Below are 19,270 nucleotides of genomic sequence, written 5' to 3'. Positions count from 1 at the left end.
GTTTTAGATTGGGGGTGGGTGATTTAATGATGGATGGAAGTGGTCTTTCAAGGGAGGCCTCTAAGGGAAGGAAGTTGGATGGTTGGTTAAAAGAATATATAGGAAGAAAAACATGACTTGGGTGAGCTGGGAATTGTGCAGGCGCATACTGGGGTCTCTGCGCGAGATTGCGCAGTGCAAGATTGGCTTCGCAGTCGCGCTGTGCTCGACATTTCTTCCTCAATTTCTTTCATTTCTTTTTATTCCTTTGATTCTTCTAGTAGTTCTTTCTTTTCCAATGCCTCTATATTTTCCTGCACATCATGAGACAACAAAAACCGCAACCCTTCCTTCTCGACATTGTTAGTGAGGGCCACCTCAAGTGGGTCCCTATGACTAATTTGGTAAACTCGATTTGCCAAATGTTCAATTTTATCAAGAAAGTAGCAACAACTCAAATCATCGGTATTTTTCATCGTCTCATACACATTGTATTTCAAAACTTTCCCTTCAAATTCCATGGTCAAAGTTCCATCATACGTGTCAAGTTTGGTTTTGGAGGTTCTCATGAAAGGCCTCCCTAGCAAAAGGGATGTAGCCTTGGAGTCCGGTTCCATGTCCAAAACATAAAAATCGGCCGGGAAAATGAATTTATCAACCTCTACCAACACATCTTCTACAAGACCTTTAGGGTGAATTGTAGAACGATCCGCCAATTGGATCACAACATTGGTCCTAGACAAGGGAGGCAATTCTAAGGTCTCATAAATGGAATAAGGCATGACATTAATAGAGGACCCCGAGTCTAGCATAGCTCTAGCAAAAGCTTTGCCTCCAATTGAGCACGGTATAGTTAGCATGCCCGAATCATCGCACTTTTTGGGAAGATTTTGTTTGAAGATTGCCGAGACATGCCTACTAACCGTGACTCTTTCAACTCCTTTCCTTGGCTTCCGTTTAGGGGTGCAAAGTTCTTTGAGGAATCTTTGCATACCTAGGAACGGTGTTAATGATAGTAAAAAGAGGGATGTTGACCTCACATTTCCTAAAAGTTTCATAAAGATCGGAGTCTTTATCAAACTTCTTGGGACTTGTGAGGGCACTTGGAAATGGTACCTCCGGTTCATATTATTTTTCAATATCTTTGAGTTGATCCTTTGTGTTGGTGCTTCCTTCCTTTCCTTTGTCAATGCTCAAAGGACTCCTTTCTTTTTCCTCATTAGCTTTTAAAGATGATCATTTCTCTTGTTCAACCACAAGCTCTTATTCAATTTGCTCTTCAACCTCAATAACCCTTTCTTGTGACTTGCCCCTTCTCTTCTTCTTCGGAGGGAATTCTAAAGTTCTCCCCTTCCTCAATGTCATAGCACTAGCATTCTCTCTAGGAGGAAATGTAGTGGAGGGGATAGAAGTGGAATTCCTTTGATTTCTCTTGGCAAGTTCTTGGGCAATTTGGCCAAGTTGGACTTCAAGGTTGGCAACTTTGGCATCACTAACACTCTTGTCGGCATCTATTTTGTCAAACCTCTTGTTCGTTTTGACTTGCTCTTGTAAAATGTTCTTAAGCAAGTCTTGAACACTTGGTTCCTTTTGAGAATTGTTGTTGTTACCTTGATTGCCAAATTGGGATGATTGACCTTGGTTTTGGTTTCTACCTTGGTTGTTGAAATTCCCATTCCTTTTTCCTTCTTGATTGAAATTCTCATTCCTATTTCCTTGAGAATTTGAACCTTGACTTTATCGGGAATTTTGGTCCCTCAAGTGGTTGAATTGACCATTCACAAAGCTCTTTGAGGTGTCACCATCCCAACCAAGTCGAGCATTGTCCCTACTCCCAACATTGTAAGTATTTCCACTAGGGTCATAATTGTAGTATCCTCCTCCGGAAGGATTCCTAGCATTGTAATTCCCATACCCCATTGCACTTACATTCTACACTCCAATTCCTTCTTCAATCATGATGGGGCAATTTTCCTCCAAGTGAGGACCTTGACAATAGTTGCAATCCACTTGATTCCCTTTTCCCCCATCCTTGTTTGGATTGTTCACTATCATATTCTTCACTAAGTGAGTCAAATCATTCACACTTTGCTCAAGGTTTTGAGTAGATGAGGAAGAGGTTCCCATTGAAGAAGTATTCCTTGTTCCCTTTTGAGTTCTTCCATAATTCCTCGTAGTAGAGGCAAGTCTCTCAATAATTTCCTTGGCATCCACTATGGAAAAATTCTCCAACCCTCCTCCGGTAGCGGAATTGACCATTCTTTGATCATCTTGGCCTAACCCTTCATAGAAGTTCACAAGAAGATCATCATCGCTCAACCCGTGGTATGGGCATTGAGCCACCAACTTTTTAAACCTCTCCCAATACTCATACATGGTTTCACCATTGAGGTCTTGTTCTATGGTAGTAATGGCCTTCTTAGCACGGTTGTGACGTGCATCGGGGTAGTACTTCTCTAGAAAAGCCGCCTTCATTTCCTTCCAAGTTCTTATAGATCCCGGAGCAAGATAAAAGAGCCAATCTTTGGCCGAATCCAACAAAGAAAATGGGAAGGCCCGTAGTTTGAATTGATCCTCCGGCACCCCATTCGGAATGGCACCTTCACACATCATGTGAAATTCCGAAAGGTGACAGTTTGGGTCATTCCCCGCATGGCCTTGGAACTTAGGCAAGTTATGGATAAAGAAGCCTTTGAGTTCGAAATTTGCATTGGCTCCTAAAGGAGGATAGGTGATACACAAGGGTTGCTCATCATAATTCCTTGCTCGTATCTCCCGGATGGTTCTCGTGTCATTCGCCATAGGGGGATACTCTACTTCAATCGGATTTACTTCAATAGGTTCTTCTAAAGGTGCTTCTTCTACTCGATGTTCTCTTTGTGCTCTTTGGTACCAAGGATTAGTAAATAACCACGAATATGCTCCAAAAGCGTCCTCTTCCACGGGGGTTGATTCACCGTGTTGTGGAGAACTAAACATAAACCTTCGCACTTCACACACAAGTTAGAACTTCCACTTACTTATCAAAACAAAGAGAAGAGAAATAACTAACATGCAATTTAACAATCAAGCCTTTAGCTATGTTGCCCCTCCCCGGCAACGGCGCCAAAATTTGATAACGTAATACTAGGTGTCGTAAAAAGCTAGAATTAACCTATCAAATTAACAATTTATAAACCAAACTCAACTCTACACTATGAAATTAAGAATAGTAGTAAAGGAAAGTAAGGGTCAAACCCAAGAGAAGGGAATTAAAACTAAAAACTTGAATTTAGATTAATTAAGATGGACAAAGCACAAGACTATGCACAAACTATGGGTATTACAATGAACAACAATAGAGAGACATATATGGAGAATTGTCATGGAGAAAACAAGTAACAAAATCAAGGAGATATGATTTTTCCTATGAGACAAGGTAACAAACACTTGGTATGCAAGTAACAATTATAAGAGGTGAGAACTTGGTGTAATCCTACAAGTTCCAACTTTTCTCAAAGCAAGACTCTTTTCTCTCCAATTTCATTTACCCAACAACAATCCTCAAGCAAGTGATTACCACTATCTAAGCCAACAATGATAATCCTACTTAGACTACAAATTCTAACATTAAACCATGTAGGAATTGTAACTAAGAGCATGAAGAGCAAACCAAGAGGAAAGTAAATGGGATATCACAAAGATATGTTTAAACCAACAAACCCAATGATATAAACAATTTCTACTCACAAAGGTTGATACTTTAAACCAAGATATCAATAATCATGAGATGCTTCAACAAGTTATCACAAAAGCAAGGAACTTTGCAATAAACAAGCAATAGATGAACATTAAAGAGGCAAGGGTAATTACTTCTCACAACAAAACATTCATCATGTCATTAAAACTTAGAAATTGAAATAAATGAAAGAGTAGAGATTAAGGAGTCAATACAATGATAAAGATGAAAGCTTGCAATGGATTACACCAAGTAGGGAAGGATTTAGCCTTCCATAGTCTTCATAAAACCCCAAAACAAAGAAAGATTACAACTTGAATGGAAAATAGTCTTCTAAATTATTACAAGATTAAAACCCTCAAAATGAGATTATATGGGATGATAGGATGGTAGGTGAATGTTCTTTGGTCTTCAAACTCTCAGGGTTTTATATGGCTTCACGAAAACCTAGAAAGATCCCCCATTAAGAAGCCCAAAAAGGAGATTAGAAAACCCGTATAGCAGAGGTGCGCAGGCTGCGCAGCCTGCGCAAGAACTGTTCTTGCCTGCGCACCTGCGCAGGCTGCGCTCAGGCTCACATTTTTGGACTCCTAATTCCCAAGAGCTAGACCTCTTCAAATGCCTTCATTCTCTCTAATCTTCGTTCCTACTTCTCCCAACTGGTTATCGGGTTACAAGTGAGCTTCTTGTGCCTTGTCTTGAGCTTTGAAAGGTGCTCTATTGCTTCTCGGGTTCCATGCATTAAGATCGAGTGTCCAACCGAGTTAAAGTGCACAAGTTACCATATCATACCCAATTGCCAAATGCTAGGAAAAGCATACTAAAAGACCCATATTAAAAGACACGAGGGTGATAAAATCACCCTCTTAGACCGACACAAAACATTACTATCAGGACTGTACCAGTGGGATTGGCCATTGGGCAAACACTAACAGTGGTGGCAAACTGGCAATGTGTGATGCTGTGAAAGCCGCGTCTTCGCGAAAGAACTATGAAGAGCATGTCTTTGCGAAAGGGCTGTGAAGAGCACATCTTGGCAAAAGGGTTGTATTACTGTTCCCTTTACCCCCTCAAACTTACACCTCTAATAAAGTGCTAAATTTTGTGCTGTTCTTTTTATAGCTTAGACTCGCATTTCATTTATACTCAATTCGAATTGTGCTTTTTCTAGACTTCGTGTGTTGGTTCCTAGAGAACTAGTTTTATGCCCGTGCAAATTGTACGGGATTGTCGTTTGGGGTTGAGAAATAGGGTTGTTAATAGGGGATGCTCTTTCATGGTAGTATTAATTTCGGAATTCTAGAAATACAGAAAAAAAGAGGTCTCAAAATTATAAGGCTTAACAAAAGTAGACAAATTGGAAAGAAATAAGTACAACAAAAAGCTGTTACGGGGTACAGTCATAAGTTAATTGAATTATAACTTCTCAAAAACTTCTTTATACACTACGTTATTTGTTCTATTGGACACGCGTTTATCATTATCGCAAATCAGAATCTTCAATCCCTTTTTGCTTGTGACTCTTGAAATATCGACATAGAGCTGATCGTGCGTAAACACCGACCTTGGAAGATAAAACCCAACATGTGCTAGTGACTGTCCTTGGCTCTTATTTATTGTCATTGCAAAATACACCGCAACCGGGAATTGTCTTCTGTCAAACTGTACCGGGAACTTACTCGAACCAGATGGAGTAAGTGTAATACGGGCAATATGCACTTTATCGCCCTTATGACTACCCGATAAAACTGTTGCTCTAATCACACGTGATCCCAAATCTGTCACTATCAGTCGAGTGCCGTTGCACAATCCGCGAGATTGGTCGATCTTATTTGTATAAATGACAATATTAGCCAATGAAATACTCGTACATATAAAAAAGATTTTAGCTTTGAATTTAAATTTTGGTTGCAATTTGTATAAATGACAATATTAAGATTAATTATAGTAAAATCCGCTTTCTAGTTAGCTAAATTTGAGTTTCTACTCGGTTTTGTTACTCAATGCGTCTTCAAATAAATCCACTTATATAACATGAAACAAAATTATTCAAACGAAAATTAAATGGACTTAGTGAAATCACAAATTGTTACACCCATTTTTCATTTAATTAAACTCGTTCACATGATAAAATGAAATTTTTGACCCGTATATATCTAAAAATGATTATTTTTTCCCATAATTTTTTACCCATGTATATCTAAAATGATTTTTTTTTTTCCCGATTTTCATTTAGTACATATTTTTACTTAGTAGACGGAGTAAAATGAAAATTGACCCGTGCACTTTTAAATTGATTTAGTCATTTTGTTTAATATTCAACCCTGTGAAATTATTAATATACTACTTATGTCCTAGTGAATAATTTACATTTGCTTTCTCTTGTGAGGAAAAATTACGCAAATGCAAATTATTGACTGAGAAGGAGGAAGTCTATTATAACTAACCGCTAAACAATAATATTAAAGAGTTCATAAATCTCATTAAAATGTAAGTCATACTATCACCTATGTGTTAAAAAAATTATATGAATTATTGTTAATATTGTATAAATAATGACTCATATTTACCATGCTTTTTTTTTAATGTTAAATATGAGCTTTGTTAAAAGGGTTTTTCTAACGTGTGCCCTTAGGATATACATTAATAACACATATATGGTAATATTTACAACATATTCAAATGAGATACTCAAGTATATTCTCATTTTTACCATATTTGATGAGAATATATTGTAAATATTACCATATATGGGTTTGATGGGGCATATTCTGCACCGCTGACCAAGTCAACAATATTGAGCAAGGTCAAGGGTATCCACAGCAAAGTCAACGACTTAGACAGTCTAGCCGATGCATCCCATCGGCTGTCACTGGGTCCCCGCCAGACAACTAGCACCGAGACCCAAATCCGCGTACTCATATCCAAGACCCTCGGCGAGCCTGCCACAGGTCCATCGGCCGAGGGTACAACGGTCTTTTCACCTTTTGTCACGTGGCCACCTGGCCACTACGTGACAAAAGGTGAATGCCTATAAATACTCCTCAACCTTCATTGAGGAAAGGATCCAGAAATTGACCTAATAACCACTATTCATCTGGTAATATCTTCCTTATCTCTCTACAATACACTCTTAGCCAAGTAACAACAACTTACCTCTCTAAGTTTACTGACTTGAGCGTCGGAGTGAGTACGCTCGGCCAAAGCCGAGCCTCGCTTGTTCATCGTTTCAGAGACCGCAGGAAGGATTCCAAGAAGGACATCATTCTACTAGCTACGAGTGGTATCAAACATCTGCTCTGGAATTACACCCGGAACAATTGGCGCCGTCTGTGGGGAAAGAGGACACTAGAAGCTAGTCACATTCATTCCCAAACAACAAAAACAAAAACACAAAAAACCCACCCAAAAAGCTAAGATGTCGAAACAACAAGAGATAGTCGCAACCGACGAAGCCACATTCTACCAAGATGATACATTTCACCATTCTGGAGTAGTACAACCCTCCACCGGCGTAGTAGTCCAACCGGAATTCGGAATGCCGATAATACCGGACACGCCGCCGCCCGCCAACCAGGTCACCATCATGGGACAGGTGGTTGACGTAGCAAAACTGAAGACACTCCTGGACCTAATTGGGAGTACACCAACTCACATAGGCACGCCGACACGAGCGGCGGAAGCCGTCCAGGAGACCAGAGCCCAGAACGTGACTCCAAGAAACCTGAACGGAGCACTGGGAGAAGCAGACCCTACCAAGACACCGGAGGAGCCCAAAGTGGTCGTGGTAAACGTAAGTCCTTCTCGCACTCGGGAGAGGACATCGCCGCCGCAAAACCGACGAGGCACACCCCGGGGGAACCAGCGAAGCCCGACTCAGGAGAGCCGGAGAAGAAGCCCGAGTCGAAGGAGGAGTCCTTCCCGCTACGAGGAGAGAAGCCGGAGCAGAACACATCGTGTTAAAGACAGACTCACTGTTGGTTACCAACCAAATCAGAGGAGAGTTCGAGGCGCGAGACGATGGGATGGTAAGATACCTGGAAAGGGTAAAAGACGACACAGCAAAATTGAAGTTCTTCAAAATTCAGTGCATCCCCAGGTCCGAGAACAACCGGGCCGACGCTCTCTCCAAACTTGCCAGCTCAACCATCAAGAACATCAGCCGAACCGTGCTGGTAGACATCAGGAATACGAAGAGTATCACCGAGGACGTCGACATAATGGGCAACGTAGAGGCCGAGACAACGTGGATGACTCCGATAATGAAGTACAAAGTTACAAGTGAGTTACCGGAGGACCGCAATCTCTCGGCCAAGATAAAAAGAATCGCCGCAAGGTACTTGGTGTTCGAAGGAGAACTATACAGAAGGTCCGTAATAAGACCACTCTTGAAATGTGTCGATCCAACCGACGCAGAGCTAATACTGACAGAGATTCACGAGGGCATATGCGGACACCACATGGGGGCAAGAACGCTAGCCCACAAAGCTCTCCGAGCCGGCTACTTCTGGCCCACCATGCTTCATGACTCCAGAACGAAGACCCGTAGTGCGCAAACCGCGATGCATGCCCCGGTGATTCACGCTCCTTCCCAAGACCTACAACCGGTGCTTAGCCCCCTCCCCTTCGCACAGTGGGGGATGGACATGCTAGGGCCATTTCCAACGGCCTCCGGAGGAAGGAAGTTCTTGATCGTCGCCGTTGATTACTTCACCAAATGGGTTGAAGTCGTAGCGTGCACGGCGAAGACCACGGCGGCCGTCGAAAGGTGATCTGGGAAAATGTTATAACCCGTTTCGGATTACCCCAAGTCATGGTATTTGACCACGGCCGGGAGTTTTGGAGTGACCTAATAATGAACTGGTTAGAAGAGCTTGGCATCAAGTTTGCATACTCCTCCGTCTGCCACCCACAGAGCAACGGACAGGCGGAGGCAGCCAATAAAACGATCCTCAACGGTTTGAAGAAGACAGTGGAAGACCTTAAAGGAAGGTGGGTCGATGAACTACCCGGCGTCCTGTGGTCCCTACGGACCACGGAGAAAGAAGCAACGGGGTACTCCCCTTTCCACTTAGTCTATGGATCCGAAGCAGTCCTACCAATCGAAGCGACGGTGCCGACATTCAGAACGGCTACCTTTAACCCGGTCGAAAATGAGGAAGGCCTTAAAGCCTCCCTAGATCTGGTCGAAGAAAGCCGGGATACAGCACGCCTCAACTTAGCAGTATACCAAAACCGTATGAGAAGAGCCTACAACCGAAGAGTCCACAAAAGGGACTTAAAAGTAGGAGACCTAGTCCTAAGAAAATCGGCCGCCACCAACAAAGGAAACATTCACGGTAAATTGACGGCCAACTGGGAGGGTCCCTACAAGGTGGTCGAAGAAATGAGGCCGGGTACATACCGGCTGACAGACATGGAGGGTGTGCCTTTGATGAGCCATTGGAACACCGACAACTTGAGAAAGTACTTTGTGTAGCGGCGGAGGTGTCCAAACCCAATGTGGACACCCCAACGTGTGATCTTAAATAAGGAAACAACCAAGTTTTTCATCCAAGTGCTTGTCCCCTCCATAGTTGTCCAAACCCAATGTGGACACCCCAAAGAGAAGAATTGCTGCCGAGCCATAACCCCGTTACCTTGGCAATTGGCCGAGAGCGACGGGGACACAATGACCGGTACGCTAGAAGAATTGCTGCCGAGCCATAACCCCGTTACCTTGGCAATTGGCCGAGAGCGACGGGGACACAATGACCGTGCACTAGAAGAATTGCTGCCGAGCCATAACCCCGTTACCTTGGCAATTGGCCGAGAGCGACGGGGACACAATGACCGGTACGCTAGAAGAATTGCTGCCGAGCCATAACCCCGTTACCTTGGCAATTGGCCGAGAGCGACGGGGACACAATGACCGGTACGCTAGAAGAATTGCTGCCGAGCCATAACCCCGTTACCTTGGCAATTGGCCGAGAGCGACGGGGACACAATGACCGTACGCTAGAAGAATTGCTGCCGAGCCATAACCCCGTTACCTTGGCAATTGGCCGAGAGCGACGGGGACACAATGACCGGTACGCTAGAAGAATTGCTGCCGAGCCATAACCCCGTTACCTTGGCAATTGGCCGAGAGCGACGGGGACACAATGACCGGTACGCTAGAAGAATTGCTGCCGAGCCATAACCCCGTTACCTTGGCAATTGGCCGAGAGCGACGGGGACACAATGACCGTTACGCTAGAAGAATTGCCGCCGAGCCATAACCCCGTTACCTTGGCAATTGGCCGAGAGCGACGGGGACACAATGACCGTGTACGCTAGAAGATTTTTGCCGAGCCATAACCCCGTTACCTTGGCAATTGGCCGAGAGCGACGGGGACACAATGACCGTTACGCTAGAAGAATTCTTTGCCGAGCCATAACCCCGTTACCTTGGCAATTGGCCGAGAGCGACGGGGACACAATGACCGTTACGCTAGAAGAATTGCCGCCGAGCCATAACCCCGTTACCTTGGCAATTGGCCGAGAGCGACGGGGACACAATGACCGTTACGCTAGAAGAATTGCTGCGAGCCATAACCCCGTTACCTTGGCAATTGGCCGAGAGCGACGGGGACACAATGACCGGTACGCTAGAAGAATTGCTGCCGAGCCATAACCCCGTTACCTTGGCAATTGGCCGAGAGCGACGGGGACACAATGACCGGTACGCTAGAAGATTTGCTGCCAAGCCATAACCCCGTTACCTTGGCAATTGGTCAAAGGCGACGGGGACGCATCGGACGGTACGTAAAAGACGTTACTCAGTTGAGATATGCATTCAAACCGCCTCGGCCATACCAAAGGTAAAAACAAAGGCACTCAATTAATAACGCAAAAGGACAAACAAAGGTGGTTGATCAACGCCTCGGCCAAGCCAAAGGCCAAAAGGATAAACTTTGTTAAAAGAGTTGAGAGAAGAATACAGACGACGGCCGTCCCCATTGGGATAAGCCAAAACACAACCTATCAAAGTTGTACCAAATACAAGGAAAGAAAAGCAAAAACTACAATTTAAGTCATTTGAAGCGCCAAAAGATGGCAGAAGGAAGGAGCTTGACAATTGACCCCCGAAAAGATGGCTGAAACAGATCTGCTGTAAACTTGTTCTCATCAGCAACCCGCGGTGTTAGTGAGGAGCAAGCTATCGAGACACGGGCGACCCGCCTCCCTATGCCTGTCATTGCTCACCACCCGAGCGGTAGCCGCACCCTCTTCGATGGGCAACCCAGCGGCTTCCTTAGCGGCCTCGGCTTCGGCCTCGGCTTCATCACCGCCCTCATTCTCGTCGGCTTCCTCATGGGCCGCCTTAGCCTTCTCAAAGAAGAGCGACCTTCTCCGCGGCACCTCCTTCTCAATCTTCGCCCTCACCGCCTCCCGGGCCTTCTCCACCATGGTTTTCTCCTTAGCCGCAAGCTTATCATCAAGCGACTCGTTATATCCGTCCCACGGAAAGGAATCTTCAAGAGGAAAAAGCTCCTCGATCACTTCCCGGCGGCTCCCTCGGCCGGATCCCGGGTCGGCGCACAGATTAGGGAGCATGACGGTTTGGAGCATCTCAATGTCCTCCTCCTTCTGCTTGATGACGGCCTCTTTGCCCCGAATCGCCCGCCGGGCCTTAAAAAGGTCCCCGGATTCATCCCTCTGCCGGAGATAGAGGTCGGCACGCCCGAACCTTCTCCGGCGGCCTTCGCAGCCTTCGGCCGCATGCCTCGGCCTTGGCTCTCTCGGCAAGGACCTCCCTTTCAGCGTCCTCCCTGGCTTTTCTCTCGCCCAAGAGCGCCTTCTCAAAGATCTCCCCTAAGCGTCCGCTCATTGAGGAGATCCGGCTTTGCCGACACGACCACCGCTTAGTGACGTCACGCTCATGAACGGCGCGAGCCACGGCCTTCTCCTGCTCCTTAAGACGAGCACCGGTGGCCACGTGCCACCTTGCCAGCTCCCTAATTAGCTTCGTGCCTTCCTCTATAAGCTGGGAGACGGAAGCCTTCTGGGATGAAGGGACGGTGGTAACAATTTGTCCACCAACCTGCGGATGGGAGACGGAAGCCTTCTGGGATGAAGGGTTGACGGTGGCGCCTTGATCACCAACCTGCGCAGAGGTCCCCTTCACCTGCTGCCCAACGAGAGCAGAAGCCGGCTGCGGCTGACCTACAAAATTTAATAGAAGCATTAGTATCGGCATGTATCGGCATATCGATAGGTACCTAATGACCTGGCTAGATTTGAGCCACGGGATAGATAGGTACCCCGCCTGGCCTTCTTGGCCGAAGAAGGCACCTCCTCGCCGTGAGAGAGAGGTCGTTTTCTTCCTCTTACGGATGAGAGGAGATCCCTCCGCATCGAGTCCCCTCGGAAGGAATATCAACAATCTCCACCTTCGTTGGGGGAGTAGGAGATGGAATCGGGGTCAATGGCGTTTTTCGCGTCCGACGCACTACACCACTAACGACCCTCGCTCGAGCCTCCTCCACGCTCAAGCCCTTCACCGTTGTTCCATAAGGTCACTCACCGACTTCCTACGGTCGTAATGGAGCCTTCGGATGCAAGTTATCAACGGTCCCATCTTTGTGCAGCCCCATTCTACGAAGAAGATCCTCAGACAAGTACCTTCCAAAGTGGTCTGCGAAAGAAACAAAGCAAGAGTTAAGTAGGAAAAATAAACCGAAATCCGAGGAGCAAGAGCATTAAGAGCGGCGATGGGCCTCACACCGACCCCACTCACCCTGTGCTAGGGCCGGTATGAGGCCAACGTGGCAGAGCGGCTCATCCTGAAGGATGATCTGCGTCGGGGGAATCCATTTTTTCGGTACCCCACTCTTGTCCACCTCAAAGAGCCTCATTGCCGCCTTCTCATCCCCTTGGAGATGGACGCGGGCGACATCCATTTTGAGTTTCTTCCGAGAAACCCATCTATCGTGCTTCGCTTTGAGTTTCACACCGCAAGTTAACTCGGTCTTTGGAAAAAGCAGTGGCGGCGGATAGTCATCCCAAGCACCTTAACGTACACCCACCGGCCTTGCCAGTCCTTGCAAGAAGGAAGCTTGTTGACAGAGACATAACCCGGCTCCATCTCCACACTATACCATCCGACGCGGCCAGAAAATGGTTTGAGATGGTGAAGCCGGCGGAATAAATTCACCGTTGGGGCCTGTCCCTTGAAGAGACAGAGCCAGACAAAGCCGATTATGGTCCTCATAGCCAGCGGGTGCAGCTGTGCGACAGCAACGTTCATGGCTCTAATAATGGCCACAACGTACTCATTCAACGGAAACCGGAGCCCAAACTCCAGATGCTGCATATATACGCCGGTATGGCCCGGTGGAGGACAACAGACGGCCTGACCCTCCTCAGGGATAACAATTTCGTATCCCCTACCGAAGAAAAAATGGCCCTCGAAAAATTTCTCGCCTGAACAACTGGCGAGCTTATGAGTCCAGGCACGGTCAAGAAGGACCTTACAGGCGTTGCCGTGATCCATGACGTACTGCCTCCCTTCGTTACGACGAGGCCTTTTCACTTCATCACCGAAATCATCACCAAAATCGCCATAAGAATCAGAGTCCTCCCATTCCTCAAGAATTTGAGGATCAACTTCAGGAGAAGGAGACCTAGGACCCCCCGACGCGGGTTTGCTAGGTCCAGCATCAGCAGGAGACATTTCCACAACAAACTACTAGCAAGATAAAAAGAATTTGTTTGATTACCTTGAAGAAACACGCTCGCCGGATCGAAGACCGAAGATTTGCAGAAAAGAAAGTCCTTGAAAATTTGGAGAAATGAAGATTTTGGGAGAAAATTTTCGAAAAATTTGAGGAAATGAAAGTAGTGGCCAAAATCACGGAATAACTGCCCTATTTATAGGAGAAAGCCCATGAAGAAGGACCAATCAGGGCACGGCCCATGAACCGTCAACCAATCGGAAGCGACACGTGTCGGACATGCAACCATGGAACGTCAATCGTTGCAACGGTTGAACGTCAATCAATGCTACGATTACCAAGCGTATTCAACACGCCCATTCACATCTCTTCTCCTGTTCATCTCCCACCTGGAATTCCTAGGCACCGCTCTCCGTGGCCACATGATCGACCAAGCCATGAAGCACCGGCCGGGGACAATCGAAATAAATAAGCACTCTCGGCTTACCGGTCTCGCGGCATCATCATTCTTTCCCACATCGGATACCCTTTACGCATCCATGTGGAGGGGGGATATGGTAGACCTACGAATGATCAAGCCGATGCACCAGAAGAGGCCGGCGCAGAAATTTTTGCAAAATACTTGCGCAGAATATACGCTCAACATACACCGGAGCCCATGCCACGGCATAGACTACGCTGGGGGCAAATTGATGGGGCATATTCTGCACCGCTGACCAAGTCAACAATATTGAGCAAGGTCAAGGGTATCCACAGCAAAGTCAACGACTTAGACAGTCTAGCCGATGCATCCCATCGGCCTGTCACCTGGGTCCCGGCCAGACAACTAGCCAGCCGAGACCCAAATCCGCGTACTCATATCCAAGACCCTCGGCGAGCCTGCCACAGGTCCATCGGCCGAGGGTACAACGGTCTTTTCACCTTTTGTCACGTGGCCACCTGGCCACTACGTGACAAAAGGTGAATGCCTATAAATACTCCTCAACCTTCATTGAGGAAAGGATCCAGAAATTGACCTAATAACCACTATTCATCTGGTAATATCTTCCTTATCTCTCTACAATACACTCTTAGCCAAGTAACAACAACTTACCTCTCTAAGTTTACTGACTTGAGCGTCGGAGTGAGTACGCTCGGCCAAAGCCGAGCCCTCAGTTTGTTCATCGTTTCAGGAGACCGCAGGAAGGATTCCAGCAAGGACATCATTCTACTAGCTACGAGTGGTATCAAACATCTGCTCTGGAATTACACCCGGAACAGGGTTATTAATGTATGCCCTTAGGATACACGTTAGAAAAACCCTTGTTAAAAATATAGTCATACTATCACAAACAATTACTCCATTAATTATTTTTACCAACCCAAACTTTTCTCCATATAAAGTAATAGCTATACAAAAATACACTTATAGTCTTACAGTCAAATATAGCCTCACTTGAGCATATAAGATGAATATATTGTCTTTCCTTAAGCATTCTGCTTTTGATGTAGGCCGGTATTCATAGTACTTAGCCCATCTTAAACTTGAGACGGATATACCCATTTTAATAAAAAATTATGTAAAAAATACCACGTAGCTGATGAATTTAATTCGAGCGACGGGGTTTAAATGAACACAAAATCTCATTTAAGACGGAACTATCTGTCTTAAGCCTAAAAGGGATCAAATAACTTGTCTTAACCATATAAGTGCTAGATTATTTAACTCGTTTTATTTTAAGACGGTGATATCCGTTTTAAAAGACGCTTATTAACAAACGAATTTCATAGTAAACCCATAAAACCATAAGCCACGCGGCCCACTCATATACTGTCATATTCATCCCAGTTTCATATAGAAATTTTAATTTCATATACGGGTTTAAACTTATTGATCATATTATCACTATCATTATCATAAAGAATTAATGCTAACCCTAAAGTTACTCCGCCACTTCCCCTTCATCATTCTCTCTCATTTGCTCCTATATTTTCTCAAATCCTCATTTTCAAAAATAATTAAAACGCAACCCTAAAAATTCTCAATCAATTTCGACACAAACCTTTTCTCAATCGTCCAGCTCTTCCTCATTTTCAAAAAAGAAATAAAAATCGCAATCCTTGATCTCAATATTTTGAGATTTGGTTCTTTATTGTTGTGGAAAAACTATATGAAAGTTTGTTTTAGAAAAGTAGCAACTTTGTATTGATGGAGTTGAGTTCAAAAGTTTGAGATCTGGTAATTGCATGTTTAGATTGGTTCTAAGTGAGTTGTTTTTTAGTCAAATTTTTGTCTCTTGCGTCTACTTTTCCTTTAAAAAAAAATAAACTATGGGTATATCAGTAATTGTTTCTATATTAATTTGTTAATTTTTTATTTTATTTATAATGCCATACGGTATTTGTAAATCACTTATCGTATTGTTATATATGTATTTATAAATTTCTAAATATAATTGGATTTTTTTTTATTTTAATTGAAGTTTGAGACCTTTGAGTTCATGTTAGTAATTGTAAGCAATTTATAATTATTTTATGAGATCATATGTATTTGTGTTTTTTTTTTTTTTAGTTTAATAAATAATAAATTTCTAGATTGTATTGTATTAGTAGTTGATTTTGTTATTTTTTACTCGTATATTTTAATCAAAGTTAATAATAATAGTAATAATTATTTTTTTGAAGTTAATGAATGGACAATATCAGACCTTGTGACATTGATTTCTGTACACGATTTTTCCATAAATAAAAGACTAACATAGAACGTGTTATGTGGGTGGGGACACATTTAAAAAATATAAAAAATGAACTTTCAACCACAGGCTGACAACTCAGCACTGTGGTTGTTCTTTTAATAAAGAGGATGACCTCCCTCTCCGAGCACTTGTTTTAGCAATTATTTAGTTTTGTAGCGAAAATACAACTGATCCAATGATGGACCAACTTGTAAGTTAGTTGTTACAAAGTAATACAAGGAAACAAGATATCATTGTCTTGTTGATTCTTTTTTGTTAAATTTATGGGTAATTCTTAATAAGCCACTTTCACGTCCAACCACGCTGCCTTTTTTCTATGTTATCTAAACCTTTTGCCTAACTGTAGTTGGTTTCCCTTTTGGCTTTTGCCAAACTGTAGCTGGTTTCATCTTTAATCGCATCATGTGTTTTTACCTCCGGCACTCTGCTACTTGTTATTCTGGGTAGTTTCCCATCTCTAAACCCTTGTAATATTGGTGGTTTCCTAACCTAATGAATATTAGCCGAAAAGCAAACCAAATTGAGAACACAATAATTGTTTAATTCAGTGTATGTTATTGCGAGGTGAATAATGATTCAAATTACACGATATCAAAGCTGCCACTTCTGAAATTAGACTTCAGCAGTTCAGCTGCACTCTGAATTTGCACGACATAATATAACACAGTACATCAATTATCAAACAAAAAGGATAAATGAAACACCGCGAAAATGTAATAGACGTCAAGTACCATAATTATGACAAAATTACCACTTACAGGCACGGAAATGAGGGATGATGCCCACCTATGAACAGCAACCTCCCTTGAAAACCACTGTTAATTTACATCGCCACCTTGTACCACCATTAACATACTCTTAATTCTTATTAAACAAAGATAAATGAAACACCGCGAAAATGATAATCGAATTGTCTGATTACACATTTCCACAATGATTAATTAATTAAGCCAAGCAATCATTCGAAGGCCCACTGGTTCTCCCTGCGGACCTCCTCTTCCTCTTCTGGCGTGAAGTCGTTTTTTATGTTGAAAGTCTTCCTTATCTCCTCAGGTGTCTTTCCTTTGATCATGTCAGCAACAGTTTGGCATGTCAAATCCAGCAAGCTCTTGATGTTCAGGTAGTTGGCAGCCTGTAAGTCACAAAACTCAGTCAAATAAAAGAGCAAAATCCACAGACAATAATTCTCAAGAGAAAACATAATCAGAGCTCTCAGCAGCTGGCACACATTTACGGAGTTACATGACAAAAGGAAACATGGACTGTTTATTAAAAGCACTCCTGTGCATAAGAAGCAATATTTGTTTAACCGTCGGAATATTGGCGTTTAGGTTCGAATGTTCGATAACTTATCCAGAAAAGGTAGAAAACTTAAGTTCAAAAGCATTAGTAATGCAGTAAATCAAAAGCATTAGTAATGCAGTAATAAAATACATGATAGAAGGATCTAATATACCACAATCACAAAAAAAACGACAATAAAAGTTCTAAGTGAAAAGGCCATTTATTTGGGAGGGGGACAAATGGCCATAAAAATACACTGGCTCACGTTAACGCCACAAACTAGCCATATAATTTCAATGGCTACTTGTAGGTAGGGAGCGTAAGTGCGTAACAAAATCAGGCAACAGTGAAACTCCTTCATCTCATTGTGTCATTACTACACTATATAACTCAAACAAATGCCCTATAACAAAGAAATACTCCACTCCATAACTGCTTAATAAGCCATGTAAAAAGGTTCAAAACAAACAAACCCCATATATCTACGATCTAAGGTGAAAAACCCTCAACACATCCGTAGCAACCGGATAATCACACAAATTCACTCCCATAGCTCTTCCTTACCTCTTAAGTTCAGTTTCGTAATAATCATAGACACAATCAAACAACTAATTATAAGTTAGTGTTTCAAATATACTCCCTAACACGTAATTAGCGAAGCTGTTGAACAAGATAATCAACAAGACAAACCTGGAAACACAGAAGAATCGAAAGAAAACCCTAACCAACCAACTCACTCAAGAATTCGTAACTCAACAACAACGAAAACTAGTAATCCGCGCATCTAACGCCTCAATTGGCAATCACGTACTCCTCCAATTTCACTCTTATCCTTCTAATCCACGACATAATTTCATAATATCAACCAAAATTTCACAACTCCAACAACCACGAAACTACTAATCTCTACATACAACGCCTCAATTTACAATCAATAAACAGTCAAGACAAACAAAAACAAATCGACAACGAAGAAATCTCTTACTAGAATCAAAAGCAAACCCTAACTTAGTAAAGTAAGTCAAAACTCCTCCAATTTCACTCGTATCCTTCTAATCCACAGCCTAATTTCATATTATCAACTAAAATTCAAGTCAACAAAAACGAAATTACTAATCTACGCATATAACACCTAAATTCTCAATCAATAAACAAAACGATTCGAAAAAACAGAAAGAATCGATGAAACATACAAGGATAAGATCGAAGAGAGTCGACTGATCAACTTTAACGAACTCAACATCCCAAGCTTTAAGATCCTCATCAACAGCAGCAGTACCGGTGGCGGTACAGGTAGCGGTGGCACCGGTAGCAGTAGTATCAGCAGAATTACTCGAAGCCGAATCTACATGCTTCTTACAGTACTCAATAACCTTGGCGAGGATAGTACTGGTAACATTAGGAAGAGGAATAACATTATCAGCACAATCATCTTCAACCATGTGCTTAATCGTCTGAGACTCCATAGCTACAATTTCATCGACATCGAAGGTTTCTCCGTCGGAGCTTTTTAGGGTTATTTTTCGATCTGTTGTCATTGTTGGTGTGTTTTGAAACCTAGGAGAGAGAAGGGTGATTTTGGGGAAATAGTTGGAGAGAATTGATTGTGGGTTGAGGATTAAGGGTTTGAGGGAGTATTTATAGGGGGTGCGATGCGGTGTTGCGGTACTGGTTATGTTGAGGAATAATTGTTTGTGGGGAACGTGTCGGTTTCTGATTGATGGTAGGTAATATTGGTAAGTAGGAAAGTAGTTGTAGATTTTTTTTTTTTCCAACAAATATTACAAAGCAAGTAAAACAAGTAAGTTGGCCAGTAGCAAGGCTAACGGACCAATTACGGTATAAGCGAGATAGTC

The 19,270-nt window shown here is 43.4% G+C and overlaps 1 protein-coding gene across 1 annotated transcript; it reads right to left on the bottom strand.

The window, feature by feature from the left end:
• Window positions 1-16,822: 16,822 nt before the first annotated feature.
• LOC141633856 (SKP1-like protein 1B) lies at window positions 16,823-19,044 on the bottom strand. The gene is made up of 2 exons (XM_074446233.1): window positions 18,608-19,044; window positions 16,823-17,262 (listed from the first exon to the last, which is right to left on the bottom strand). The coding sequence occupies exons 1-2, from the start codon at window positions 18,950-18,952 to the stop codon at window positions 17,089-17,091; spliced, it is 519 nt and encodes a 172-aa protein (XP_074302334.1). The 5' UTR covers window positions 18,953-19,044; the 3' UTR covers window positions 16,823-17,088.
• Between the last annotated feature and the right edge of the window lie 226 nt (window positions 19,045-19,270).

This window comes from Silene latifolia, chromosome Y (genome assembly GCF_048544455.1).
Source record: "Silene latifolia isolate original U9 population chromosome Y, ASM4854445v1, whole genome shotgun sequence".
In the NCBI taxonomy this organism is placed as follows: Eukaryota; Viridiplantae; Streptophyta; class Magnoliopsida; order Caryophyllales; family Caryophyllaceae; genus Silene; species Silene latifolia.
The sequence above is the reverse complement of the archived record's forward strand: the minus strand, read 5'-3'. Positions and strand labels throughout refer to the sequence as shown.